At 43.7% G+C, this 14,535-nt stretch overlaps 2 protein-coding genes across 2 annotated transcripts in view; both read right to left on the reverse strand.

Annotated features, from left to right (window-relative positions):
* Window positions 1-3,810, reverse strand: part of otogl (otogelin-like) — a gene marked incomplete at its 3' end in the record, with an annotated part of 64,577 nt that extends 60,767 nt beyond the window's left edge. The window contains exons 1-5 of the mRNA XM_080438039.1: window positions 3,736-3,810; window positions 2,909-2,951; window positions 2,425-2,470; window positions 2,071-2,149; window positions 1,752-1,844 (exon numbers count right to left, since the gene is read on the reverse strand). Of these exons, the coding sequence (XP_080294165.1) occupies window positions 1,752-1,844; window positions 2,071-2,149; window positions 2,425-2,470; window positions 2,909-2,951; window positions 3,736-3,808 (334 nt within the window). The 5' untranslated portion in view covers window positions 3,809-3,810. The remainder of the gene's footprint in view (window positions 1-1,751; window positions 1,845-2,070; window positions 2,150-2,424; window positions 2,471-2,908; window positions 2,952-3,735) is intronic.
* Window positions 3,811-7,643: 3,833 nt separating this feature from the next.
* On the reverse strand, window positions 7,644-14,084 carry LOC308092192 (synaptotagmin-A-like; the record flags this gene model as incomplete). The annotated part of the gene is made up of 8 exons (XM_080438040.1): window positions 7,644-7,847; window positions 8,025-8,158; window positions 11,579-11,696; window positions 11,962-12,129; window positions 12,365-12,532; window positions 12,672-12,785; window positions 13,582-13,763; window positions 13,928-14,084. 8 exons carry the CDS (start codon window positions 14,082-14,084, stop codon window positions 7,644-7,646), a joined length of 1,245 nt encoding a protein of 414 aa, XP_080294166.1.
* Between the last annotated feature and the right edge of the window lie 451 nt (window positions 14,085-14,535).

Consider the following 14,535-nt stretch of genomic DNA (forward strand, 5'->3'; position numbering starts at 1 on the left):
AAATGTCAGCTGGTATCATGCCTCATTTGAAGCCAAATGACAAATTTAAAGAGTAACCCATGACCCACAGCACTACCAAAGGTTAGAGGCTAATCCGCTAACGCCAACGAGACCGGGAATAAGACAATCATGGACTTGTCTTCAGCCACGGATGACACGCACCAAAGCTGCGCAAATTGCAGAGAATAAGGCCACCATCCTTTAAGCACAATCCAAAAACATTTGCTGACTCAGAAAGTTTCCTGACTGACTGACCTAAATGTTGCTTCACAGCTAAATACTCAAACACCCACAGGCTGTGAGGACAACTACATTGCTTTGTATAAGAAATAGCACATCGGTTGAAATAGCGACGCTCCAAAAGATAAAAATGCAAGACTTTAGCTCAGATTCACATATTTTATCAGCCGTCAACAGGAATCTGAGCCTAAGTCTTGCATTTTTATTCCTTGGAGTGCCGCTATTTCTACTCATCTCATGGTTTTTATATTAAGTATTGACTGTAGTTGAGCACCCACTGGCAATCAGAGGAAGTGCACCTGTTTTACATTTCAAATTCATTGTTTTATTGGTAAGGAAAAAGTTGCAGTGTGCCCGTGTTTAAGTTGAAATGCCTCTCTTGATCTCTCTACTGTGTCCAGTTTCAAGAGTCTATTATTACAGCGGCCACAGTGTTTGATCTCAGGCAGGATACAGACATCTATAGGACTGTACTTAATGACATATGTCAACATTAGTTTAATAGTTCATTAAAATGAACACTCTAGGGAATATGTACAAAGAGCCCATGATGGACAAGCCTGGTGGACATCTATAAGATGTATAAAGTATATATATAGAGTATATATATAAGTACTGTTTCGTTATCATGTGTCAACGCTGAATTACTGTAGCTAATGAAAATGAACAATGTACCCTAGGGATTGTGAGCCGAGAGCCCCTGATGCACAGTGTTGTACAGTATAACAAGCCTGTTCAGAGTATAGAATCCAACATTTCGGTAACTCAGCCCTAATCCTATTAACTGAGTCACATTGATTATCTGCTGGAGGAGTTTTACCGAATGAGTGTATGTGGCTGCGTGTGAAACAGAGACAGGTCTAGACAGCACTAGTGCACGTGAGCGTGTGTGAGAGAAAGAGAAATCTGGAGAAATGTGGTTATTAATCTTGCTGTGTGCACAACTAATTAATGCTTGTTGAATGACACAAGAGACTGACTCTCCCTGCGTACAAACACACACACACGCGCACACACACACACACACACACACACACACACACACACACACACACACACACACACACACACACACACACACACACACACACACACACACACACACACACACACACACACACACACAAACCAACTTACAAATGCTACATTCCAATAAAACTGAGGGTCTTATTGTCTGATACATAATTAAATAGCTGTAAGCTGGCTAACGAGGTGATCTGTTACATAATAAGAACTACTGCTGGTAAATCAGCCAGGAGTTAGCAGAGACTCCACAGTCCCATAGCTGATCCATTTGTGTCTCAAGCTTCAGACAAGTCAAAGGTGACAACAAAGGTATGCTGTATGTGAGTGAGCATATACTGTACGCATGTGTGTGTGTGTGTGTGTGTGTGTGTGTGTGTGTGTGTGTGTGTGTGTGTGTGTGTGTGTGTGTGTGTGTGTGTGTGTGTGTGTGTGTGTGTGTGTGTGTGTGTGTGTGTGTGTGTGTGTGTGTGAGTAGTACTACTCACTGATCTGGCAGCGGTCTCCCAATGCCTGGAACTGTGCGCAGTCGCACACCCCCCCCTCTTGACACCAACCGCCATTGAGGCAGCCGCAATATTCTGGGAATGACATGCGTGCATGAACACATGAACACACACACACACATGCACACACGCACTCACGCACACACGCACACACACACACAGTCAGTCACACACACACACACACACACACACACACCTCATTTATCCCAGGTCTATCCGGGTACTGAATGATAATGTCCAGTTTGTGTGTGTTCATTGGACATTAGCAGCAGTGTACCAACCACAGTGCGTTGGCATTTACCTGAAGACGCATCTCTGGCTGTGTAGTTATGGAGGACGCTGCGTGGGAGAGCGCCCTCTGACAGTAGAGGCCTGAATGTCTGGAAGACAAGGGTCATTTGATTTAATACATGTACGTACGGTATTAATGCCACAAAAAAGTACCTGAGCTTCAGCCGTGCCACTGTGTCACCGCACTGTATGGGTGCACCTGTTGCTGTATACGGTAAAAGTTGCGTCAATGTGAATGAGTGAAAGTGAATTCGTTAGTGAGTGCGTGTCATGCCTCCACAAAGACCGCTTTGTGCCGGTTTGGGTGTTGTGCGCATGTGGGTGCCCTGACCTCTTCTGGTTCTCTTAGGTGTAGTGTACCCACCTCCTCCCTGAGGAGATCCCGTTTCCTCCGAAGTGCATTAGCTCTTCTGCGCACACAAACACGCACATTAGTGGGGAGAAACAGTCAGAGGGGAGACTTAAGTGCACTTTACACCACTTGAATTCAAACTCCGATCCCACCCCGGCCCCCCATTTTCTGTGTTCTCACACAGACACATACTGGTTGCACAGGTGCACACCTGTATGTGTGCGTGTGCGCACGAGCGAGCGCGCGCACACACACACACACACACACACACACACACACACAAACACACACACACACACACACACACACACACACAAACACACACACACGCACACGCAGTACCAACGGAAGCAAGCAGAAAGTGCAATTAAGTTCAGGGATGCTGAGTTACATCAGTCTATACAAGTGCAGAATTCATCACAGCAAATCATTTTGATAAATAGCCAAGCAATTAATTGTTTGATGTCACTATTGAGAGTGACTCCTTCATGATTACCTGTGTAGTCTTCCCTGTGTCTCTGAAAGCTGGCTATGAGCTCCTGAAAATAAAGACATAACAAAAATAATTATGGGAGAGCAATATGCTACTTCCAGTCCATCACTTGAAATGATCATGCTACAGATGGAGAGAGGCAAAGTCGAAAATGCATGAAAATAGGCTACACAAAAGGAGTCATGTGCTTTAGGCAATAATACTATATTGTAACGTTTAAACGATGTTTGAATGTAGGCCTACATTATTATTTTTTTATAACAAAATAGCCTGACCTCGAGTGGTGTAAAGTAACTAAGTATTTCCAATTTTCAGTACTTTTACTTCTACTCCTCTACATCTCAGAGGCAATTATTATACTTTAACTCAACTACAATTATTTGAAAACTTTAGATACTACAGTAGTTACTTTGTAGATTTTCATTATTATCATAAAACATACATTAACCACTTTGGCTCTGTATACAGTTCGGCCATTTGAAAATAGCCGATCTACAAGCTCACAATGCCTCACAATGCGATGCATTGTGAGCTTGTAGATCTGCTATTTTCAAAATATTTTTGGTACATTTCATACATTTGAAAACTTGTGAAATGGGAACTTCTGCATAATGAGTACAACTTTTGGTACGTTAAGTACATTTTGATACCAATACTTTTGTGCTTTTACTCAGGTAGATTTTGAATTCCGGACTTTTTCTTCCAACAGAGTATTTACATTGCAGTATTGACACTATTAACTTAAGTAACAAACGTGAGTAGCCTACTTCTCCCACCACTGCCTATTGCAAACGCGCACCTGTCAGAGAGAGAGAATCAAACCAACTCACCCTCATTTATCATCAACTGGGAGATCGAAAACGATACGAGAAGAAACCGTTCCACGATCCACTTTACGTTCATCTCAGAGTCCCCAACGATCGTCGCAGCGAAACACGTCAACGGTGCATGTCAGTCACAGTGGTCCCTGTGTTGGAGTGAAGGACTTGACTAGATAACCGATCTTTAGGTGGGACAGAGACAGGTACAGTACCTGGTCGGAGGTCTCTCTAGTAGTGGAACACCTGTGCAGGCAGCAGATAGGCTCGGGTGTCGCTGCTTTCTGTCACTCTGACTAGTCTAACATCTTCACACGGGGACATCAGGGACTGATCAGGGGACAGTCACAAAAGTTTCAGTCCTGCTCTGACGGTGTCCAGTCTGTCCACTGTGTACTCTGTCATTCCACAGCGGAAGTTTTTTCGTGCGTGCATTTCTGACCACATGACCCCGAAAGACTCATGGCAGGTGGGGGAAAAAAATAGAAGGCGGAGGGAGAACAAGGGTGGCTCTCACTCACTGTACAGGTGTATGGATGTTCAGCCCAGTGGTTCTCGAACTTTTTCAAGTCAAAGACCCCCAAGGTGATATGTATTTGGCTGCGGACCCCCACTTATGTTTAAAAAGAAATCCAAATTATTCAAAATGTTCTACATATTTGTGTTGTTCTACATAAAAATCTAAAATAGCAGATGTACAAGCTCGCAGTGCAACACGAAGTGACACACTGTGAGCTTGTAGATCTGCTATTTTTGAATAGCCAAGGACCAGGTATAAATGGATAAAGTGGTGTGACTGTGACTGTGATGCTATGATAACTGAGGACCCCCCCCCAAAGGACCCCTAGGGGTCCCCGGACCCCACTTTGAGAACCACTGGTTCAGCCTACAGGACTTTCTCTCAGTTAATGCTAGGTGTGTGGGGTTGAAGCTCTGAAAGATGTGCCAATAAAGCTTTTTATCAGTTCTCTCACAGCAGTATCTCACAGCAATTAATGGAAGCACAGCTAAATAGCCTATAGATTAGAAGTACCCTATTAGAAACCAATCAAACACTATCCCTACCAATCATTTTAAAACATAGCTGAGACTGAAAATGATAGCTAGCATCTTCCCTGTTCTCAGTTAGTTCTGGAAGAAAAACAGGTGTGTTTGACTGACTGCAACAGTAGGACCCAATCAGTGTCCATTATTTTCTGCAATAGCTAATCAACAATTAGTGATTTTATATATATATATATATATATATACATATATAATTGATGTTTCACTTATGTATTTATTTAAATAATTTGTTCTTTTTATTTTTATTTTTTTATTTTACAAATAGTTTAACTTTTTACGTGCTCTGTAATAAACACAGTTGAATAATGAGTCTCATAGGAACAAAATAAATAATAATAATAAAATAAGTGATTGAGTTATATAGCTTTTCTATAAAACTTATTGTCTCTTTTTAGGGAAAAGAAGTGCAGACAGGTACCATATACAGTGGATACAGGAGATGCAGCAGGACCACAGGTGAGATAACAACAGTGGACGTTTTATATTTTGAGATAGGCTGTATTATTATCTGGGGCACATTGAGATTAATTTACAATTTACACTTTAGGCATTGAGCAGACACTCCTATCCAGAGCGACTTACAAAATGTAAGCTAGGTCCCTAACAAAGACAGGGTAAATGGTCAAGTAAATTGTGCAAAGAAAACAAGTGCCACAAAGTTTAACATCAAACCTGGCATTTTACATGCTATCCAAATAACTTACTTGGGGTCAAGCAAACAGTACTGGTCTATCTAAATAACATACAGTACATGAACAACAACGTCTTTATAGTAATACTGACAGAAGGTGTGCTAGGAGGTGGTGAAGAGGAGTCTGGAGAGAGTTTTCAGACGGCTGTGTAAAAAGGAGAGTCAGTGAATCTTCAATCATGCCGAGGGAGGGAGGTCATTCCACAGCTTGATAGCCAGGAGGGAGAAGAGTCTATAAAGACACTGTTGGCCAGGGTACAGGTATAGAGTAGTAGTGAAAGGAGGGACAGATCCTGTTAGCTGATTTAAGTGTGGAGGAAGGAGTGTAGTTGTGGATCATGTCCTGAAGCTAATGGTGTGTCATGCCCAGTAGTGGACAAAGTACGTTACTTGAGCACTGTATTTAAGTGAAGTATCTGTACTTTACTGGCTGTCTGCAGTATGATTACATTTAGTTTAGTTTTAGTTTTAGTTTTTTAAATGTATAACAAAATAAACTACAAAAAATATTGAAACAATTATTATTGGGAGGAAATTGTGTGCTTGCTTGGATAAAATATATAGCAAAATGAGACAATGAGGAATATTGAGGTGTAATGAATATATATTTTCCTAGCTGTGTGCTTGTGTGTGTATGTGTGAGTTCTTCAATCTACTGTATCTTTACATTGCAAAAAATAAAGAGACAGTTCACCTAATAATGTAACGTAATTTGGACATTACATCTGACATAGGCTATGTTGTTCTTTTTCATCTTCAAATGAAGATATTCCATGGAAGAGCATATTTTGTGTAGATATTCAAATCAAAAGAAACGATATACAATCTTTAATTAACTAAAGACATGAGCAAGTTGACTTCTGGTGACATCAATTGACTTCAATCATGCAGGGGGAGGGAGGTCATTCCACAGCTTGATAGTCAGGAGGGAGAAGAGTCTGTAAAGACACTGTTGGCCAGGGTACAGGTATAGTAGTGAAAGGAGGGACAGATCCTGTTAGCTGATTTAAGTGTGGAGGAAGGAGTGTAGTGGTGGATCATGTCCTGAAGGCAGGGGTCATCGCCATGCTGGCTTGTGGTGGACATTTTTGTGAAAATCCTATCTTTGCCATGGACATAAAAATGTGTGGAAAATGATATTACCAGAAACACACAAACCTGTGTCATACTGTACATACTGTCATAGTAAATAAGTGACATGCATATTATGAGGAAAACCTGGAGACTGAGACATTCAGTAATTGAGTCTTATGATCAAAATAATGTAAAAAAAACTAAAAAACTAAAATTTGCCACAGACAAGGCCAAGTCTAGCCACGGACACATTTATGACCCATGCCTGAAGGTTATGGTGTGTCATGCCCAGTAGTGGACAGTAACAAAGTATGTTACTTGAGTACTGTACTTAAGTAGTATCTGTACTTTACTTGAGTATTAGTACTGTATTTTGGATTACTTATGACTTTCACATTATGAATTAACCGCTTAAGCCCTATTTCAAATATAGTGAAAACAGCAGATCTACAAGCTTTCAATATTCCATGGAAGAGCATATTTTGTGTAGATTCAAATCAAAAGAAACAATATACAATCTTTAATCAACTAAAGACAATAGCAAGTTGACTTTTGGCATCATCTGACCTCAATTGAGCCAAGGGACAAGAGTCACAAGATAGTACTGATTTACGATATAGATTAAGTAAAGTGGCATGCTGGGTTCCATTTTAGAAGGCTTTGGGTTGTCTCCCCCTGCAGGAATCTCTCATTTATATCAAGTGTGTCTAGTGTCGCTGAACTGTGTAGAATGAATGAGGCATTAAAAACATAGCCATGGATTTTTAAAAAGTCAATACGTTTAATTGTGTTGTCCGTAATGGTACATACATCTATATTTAAAACTCTTCACAGCAGATTAAGATACAAGAAGAAAGATGAGTTGGCAGTATGAAGAGAGAAAGCATAAAAGGATCATAACAGTGAGGAGGTTAACATCAACGCATTAGTTTGGTTTGGTATCGTCTGGTAGACTTGTTTACTTGATGGTAAGGTTAAAAGTATCGAGTCAGATATTGTGGCGAGGTAGGAACACATAGGCCTATCAGTTACCAGTTGAGGTTTGAGCAGCAAACAGTGACCTAGCTCTGCCCACCAAGGTCACCATGTCTCATTTCTTGGCGATGAGGGCATTGACTTCGTCCTCTGGCTTCAGGGCGTGCCACTGAGCGATTGGCCGTCGTGGGTTGGCCAACATGTCGGCCCAATGGCGTTGCTCGGTCCCGGTACTGGTGCTGCCCAACAATACTTTCCCGATCGCGTCGTTCTTCCCGATCTTGTCATAGTCCAGCACGGTCACCGCTACCTGCACCTTCTGAGAAATTAAAATACACACGTAGACGAATGTTAAATCTTTTTCTGTGTGTGTGCGTGCGTGCGTGCGTGCGTGCGTGCGTGCGTGCGTGCGTGCGTGCGTGCGTGCGAGCGTGCGTGCGTGCGTGCGTGCGTGCGTGTGTGTGAGTGAGAGAGATATGAAGTGTGTGCGTAGTACCTCTAACTGTTCAAATGTTATTTCAAAGCTGAATGACTCATTGAAATAAGGGTTAAGAGTATGCTTCTTTATTGTTGTTTTCTTCTTCTTGAGTCTTTTCCCATTCTGCATCAAGTGGATCTTCACATATGGGTCTGACAGAGAGAGCAGACCATTAGAAGTCTTAGAATGTAGAAATGTTCAACATGACACAAACAACCTGCCAGTTAACACACACACACACATACTACTCCACTGTTAAAGATCCATCATCTGCTCTTATTCCTACACAATCCAAAACAAATGTTAAAAAAGAACAATACAAGTAGTCATTCCACTGTATTTAGAATATATTTATAAAACGCCACAGCAACTCGATCTAATGGAGCTGCAGCCAATTTGTAACAGAGAGTACCAGGCCTTGTGGCCACTTAGAGACAACTGTCTCTAATGTTGATGTTCTTGTAGAGGCAAATACCAGTAGGTGAGGTTTAAATTGCACATTCCAGTTTTCATTATATCAGGGTTTTTTTCTCAGTGCGAGCTAGGCTCTGTGCATAACTGTAATCCCAGGTTTCCTGTTCCGAGTCATTTTCCTGTAGCTTCATTTGATTGGCAGGTTTGAACAGGAAACATATGACACCTTCACGTGTTTCCAGTTCAAATCTGCTGCTGAGCCACTCAGTCGAAGCAATAGGAAAATAAACCGGAACAGGACACACGTATGCCACCTTCTGGCAACCCGGGACTAGACTTACAGTATGCATGTCCATTCCCTCTATTAACATACGATTAAAAAGAAAACACTAAATATAAAAACAAGTACAAAACAACAAAGATAACAGGGGGGGGGGAGACATTGAGATTGTCTCTGGACATATACTATATTTAGTATATGTCTATGTAGTATATGTGGACTTTTCCTCGGCTTTCAACTGCATGCAGCCCCACATTCTCTGCACCAATCTGAAAGATCCCCAGGTGGACCTTAATATGATCCTCTGGATAATGGACTTCCTCCTCAAAAGGGAGCAGTTTGTTAAGATCAACAACTCCTCATCTTCTGTCATGACCACATCTACCGGTGCCCCCCAGGGGACAGTGATTTCCCCACTCCTTTTCTCACTGTATACCAACAAACTGAGGGACTCGGACAGTGCGAGCATGGCCGTGAAGTTTGCAGACGACACTGCTCTGGTCAACACCTCAAACAGCCCTGCTCACTTTGAGGAGGAAGCACAGAAGCTGCACCAGTGGTGTGAGGAGCACTACCTCCGGTTGAACGTGAGGAAGACAAAGGAGCTCCTCATAAGCCCCCGGAGGAAGGATGACCTCGACCCGATTCCACAGCTGACACTTGGTGAGGTAGTGGAGCGGGTTAGCAGCTACAAATACCTCGGGACCACTATTGACAATGGGTTGACCTTTAATGACAACACACAGGCCATCTTTGCAAAGTGTCAACAGCGGACCTACCTCCTACGGAGGCTGAGACGCATGGATGTGGCCCCTCCCATCCTTCGCAGCTTCTACATCTGCCATATAGAAAGCCTCCTTATACCTTCTCTTTCCTGGCTTGGTATGGGGGGCTCTCACAGACCAACAAGGCTAAGCTGCGGAGGGAGACCACCTAGGGTCTAAGCTCTGTGGGGTACAGTGCTCTACCCTTCAGCATCTCTACGACCAGAGGACAGTGAAGAAAGCAGGAAAGATCGCGAGAGACCCAACTCATAATCTCAGCACCTGCTTTCAGGTCCTGCCCTCGGGTAGGAGATATGGTGCCTCTCTATTTAGGAAGGCAAAGGGTAGTGCCAGTTTTATCCCCTCAGCCATTAGGCTTCTAAATAAACACAAACCCCCTAATACCTGATCCACCTCACCTGGTCGAACTGGACTTGCTCGCTAATGCCCCCCCCCCCCCCCCCCCATGCACACACACACACACACACACACACACACACACACACACACACACACACACACACACACACACACACACACACACACACACACACACACACACACACACACACACACACACACACACACGCACATGCACAGGCACCTGGATGAGCTGGACTGTGCTAATCGCTCCATGGACTTACATACATGCACACACACATGAAACATATACAAACACATGCTGGGTGCTCCACAAGTGTGGAGAGGACATTGCTGAGACATCTAATCTAAAAATACAGATTGATAACAGTCTGGGCTACTGAGTAGTTTGTATACAATTGCAACTAGAAAGTGCAAAGAAGGATAGCATGTTCCTCCGCACGTAAACTCCTCATTGTCAGATGAAGCGAAGTGGTTGGGTCTAAAAAATAATCAGGGACCTCTCATCCAGCCAATGCACTTTTTGTCCCCCAAAAGGTTACAAAGTATTAAGGCCAGAACTGCCCGTGTCTGTAACCGCAGATGTCCAAAGGTAGTGAGGGCCCATAACTCATAATCAGTTCAGGCCATTAATATAACTTAACTGTGTCCCCTAGTGTTATTTTTAATGCACCAGACACTTGTGTTTCATTTATTTTTACATTTATGTTTTTACATTACAGTAATTGCAATGTATTGGTTCTTCCACCCCGAGCATGCATCAAGACAAATTCCATGTTTTGTTGAAATGGTAATTCATAATACAGATGCTCTATTTAAGAGAGGCCAGAGTCAACTGTATTTATAGAGACTCAGGTCTTTTGGAGTCTGAAGGACATTGCTAAGGACTTTTCCTGACTCCTGTAGTGACATCAAACATGCAGTTGTGTGTCTAAAAATAGACTACACAAGCTGATCAAGTAGGCTGGCTCTGCCCTGGTGTGCATCACGCTGAACTCCCTGGAGGTAGGACAACACTTCTCATCAACTCCACTCTGACTGATCCACCCGTGATGTGCCAAAGAGCATTATCGCATCGTGCTTAAAATTGCTTATGCCTTACACTGCACTGTTTTATTTCCTCATTGTTGCTGTAACATCTTAATTTCCCTCCGTGGTATACAGTATCTCTATAAAGATATCTATGATACTCATAAACTGCAGCACGTATACAACCAATGACATGGGACATTAAACTAAAGACTAAACTAACAACACAATGAAAAGAACTGCTAAACATAATGTCAATGTTCTGACATGCGGAGGTCAATTTCTGTCATATGGCCCAGAGACTGAACACATGTGCTGTAGGTACAAGCGCCTCCATGTAATCGTCTCCCTTGAATAGCAACTCCCACAGACTTAACCATGACCCTTACAAACACAAACTCATACACGCACACACACGCACACACACACGCACGCACGCACACACACACACACACACACACACACACACACACACACACACACACACACACACACACACACACACACACACACACACACACACACACACACACACACACACACACACACACACACACACACACACACACACACACACACACACACACACACACACACACACACACACACAGAGAGAGAGAGAGAGAGACACACACACACACACAAATTCCTGGATTTATAGATAGATGATGATAAATCAAGAGTTCCAACTCTCCTTGGCTCACCTGACAAACCTCCCACATCCATCTTCTTGAGGTTTTTAGCCTCCAGAACCACCACCGTCAGCTTCCCTGCTGTAGGCACATACCTCAAGGATAAACAGATGTCACCTAGTCTCTCACTCTGGGGAAAAACACAGTTGTTGTTACAGTTAGCTCTTGGGTTTTCAAATAGGGCTTCACATTTGATCAAACTTTGAAGCCATATTGACATATTGACTATTGCATGTTTTACATTACAAGAAAGGACACCCCCTGTTCACCACCCTCCCCTCAGATAAGCAAGCAGTCTGATAATGGCTTTTTTCCCAGAACTCAGGACATGATGTTAAATCAATATCCCCCCACCCCCCACCCCTTTTCTGATGCCTCAATCTTATCTATCTCACCTCCTCCTTCTCTGCTTTCTGCAGGTCTCTCCACTGGTCCACTGACTGGCTGAAGTCCATGCTGCTCATGGGAATCTTTATGTCACCAATGGCATCGTGTTTGGAGAAACGATCAAAGTCATATACGGTCATCACCAGAGTTTTACCACCCAGCTCGGTGTATGGTACCTGTAAGTACACACAAACACACACACACACACACACACACACACACACACACACACACACACACACACACACACACACACACACACACACACACACACACACACACACACACACACACACGCGCATGCACACATGCACAGAGAAGATATTGCCCAATGACCATGGTTGTCAAGACTAACAGGAACTGAAAGCCAGGATAATATATGATACCGTAATTGTGAAGTTAGATTTCAACCTTAAAAGTGAAGGTCTCATTGAACGTAGGCTCCAGGGTCTTCCTGTGGACTTTGGTCTCAAACTTTTTCTTCTTGTCGGGCATCAGGTAGACTTTAACGTAAGGGTCAGAGCTGCCTCCTACATCCATGGCTGGAAGCTCAGAGGCCTGCACGATACCTACTACCAGCTGGGGTAGGACGGCACAAAATGAGAGCCAGGGAGAGCAGGGGCATTTTAGGCCAACTGAGAAGAGGTAGGACGTCGGGATATGATATTGAACTGTCCAAGTGAACAGTAATGCATCATGCTGGATATCAGTGTCTCACCGTGTTGTCTGTGAAATTGTAGTCTAATGTGAAATGTAGCCGGCCCAGCTTCTCTTCCTCCTTGGGATCTTTGTCCGACAGTCCCGTTTCTTTATCATCCTCATCCTCCACGGGCTATAACACACACACACACACACACACACACACACACATACACACACACACACACACACACACACACACACACACACACACACACACACACACACACACACACACACACACACACACACACACACACACACACACACACACACACACACACACACACACACACACACACACACACACACACACACACACAGAGAGACAGAGATATACTATTTCTAGCTATCAATATGTCTTACAGTATGCCTCACAACTTGTGCACAGCAGCCTGGCTATTTTAAGTTTGGATGAGTGTATTCAGGGTTTACATTCCAGCGCACTGAGCCCAGCACTATGCAAGGTGAGATTTTGCTAATTATTACAACTTCAAACAGACAGGGGTGGAACTAATTTGTGAAATCACCCTGTGGCCGCTGTGTTGGGTTCAGAATGTAAAACCTGGATACCCACAGAATGCCACTGGCATTCTGCCACTGGCATTCTGTGTCATTTAACACCACTGGCACATCATTTAATGTGGCCTATAATAAGACAAGCATCATTGGGTTGAGATGTTAATTGCTTGTTTGAAGACGTGCACGAGAAGTGCACATTACACCTACAGTAGACTACAGCATGAGCGATGTGCAAACAGGGCATCAGTCCTAACACACACAGACAGTTTTATGGGTCCAGGGTGACAGGACAATGATACATTACAAGGACAATGCATCTGCCGGGAGATAAAGAATGTGTGCATCTGTGTGTCTGTGTGTGTCTGTGTGTCTGTGTGAGCGTGCGTGCGTACGTACGTGTAGCCTACCTCAATGAAACCTCCATCCATTTCAGTGTCAAACCCTCCCTTGCCCTTCTCTTTTCCTTTCTTCTTGTCCTTCTCCTTGTCCTTGTCCTTCTTCTTGAAACACTTCTTCCATACGCACACAGTGCACGTCAGCACCAAGCACAGACTCACCATGCACAGGGCAGCCACAGCCCACGATGGCACTGCAAACACACACGAAGCATCACACGCAGAGCAGTATTAAACACATCTGCACTTTGACCAAATATTGACAATATAAACCTGATGCAAACAACAGGTGTCAGACAACACATGATGCCCTGCGCATCCTTCACAGTTACTCCTCTCTGCCAGGTTATTGACTCACTGCCTCTGAGGACTCGCAGCTCAGTCATGAACTTCTTGACATTTTGCCCGCCATGGTGTTCCTGGCCGGGCTCTGGCGTCGACGTGGCATTTGGCATGTGGGTGGGGGAACTTAGGGAGCTTGGCACAACTGGGGCAGCTCGGCGACTTCCTGTCATGGTGCAGCGGGGGTCGTCAATGGATCCACAGTTTCTACTTGAAAGAAAGAGCGAAAAAGAGTGACAGAAGAGAGCCAAAACACAATTATTTCAGTAGATAGGACTATCACTGGATCTCCTGCCGAAATTCACAACAAAGCAACACACACACACACACACACACTCATTTACTCACACATGCACATAGTTCTAATAAATTCTACTGACTAAATGTACTTGTATTATGCATTTGTGTGCTTATGGACATTGTATGACTGTTAGTGTCAGATGGCCTCTCCTGTTTCTGCTGCCCTGGCACTAACTCTTGAACACAGGATACACAACCCTACTGCCTTTGCCAAACCTGCTGACAGAGAGGGGAGGGGAGGATGAGTAGAGCTGGGGACATGACATCGGGAGTGGGGGGGGGGGGGGGGCTGGTGGACGCCAACACATCCATCACCACACGTGG

Source organism: Gymnoscopelus braueri, assembly GCF_963280865.1.
Source record: "Gymnoscopelus braueri genome assembly, chromosome: 9".
Taxonomy (NCBI): domain Eukaryota; kingdom Metazoa; phylum Chordata; class Actinopteri; order Myctophiformes; family Myctophidae; genus Gymnoscopelus; species Gymnoscopelus braueri.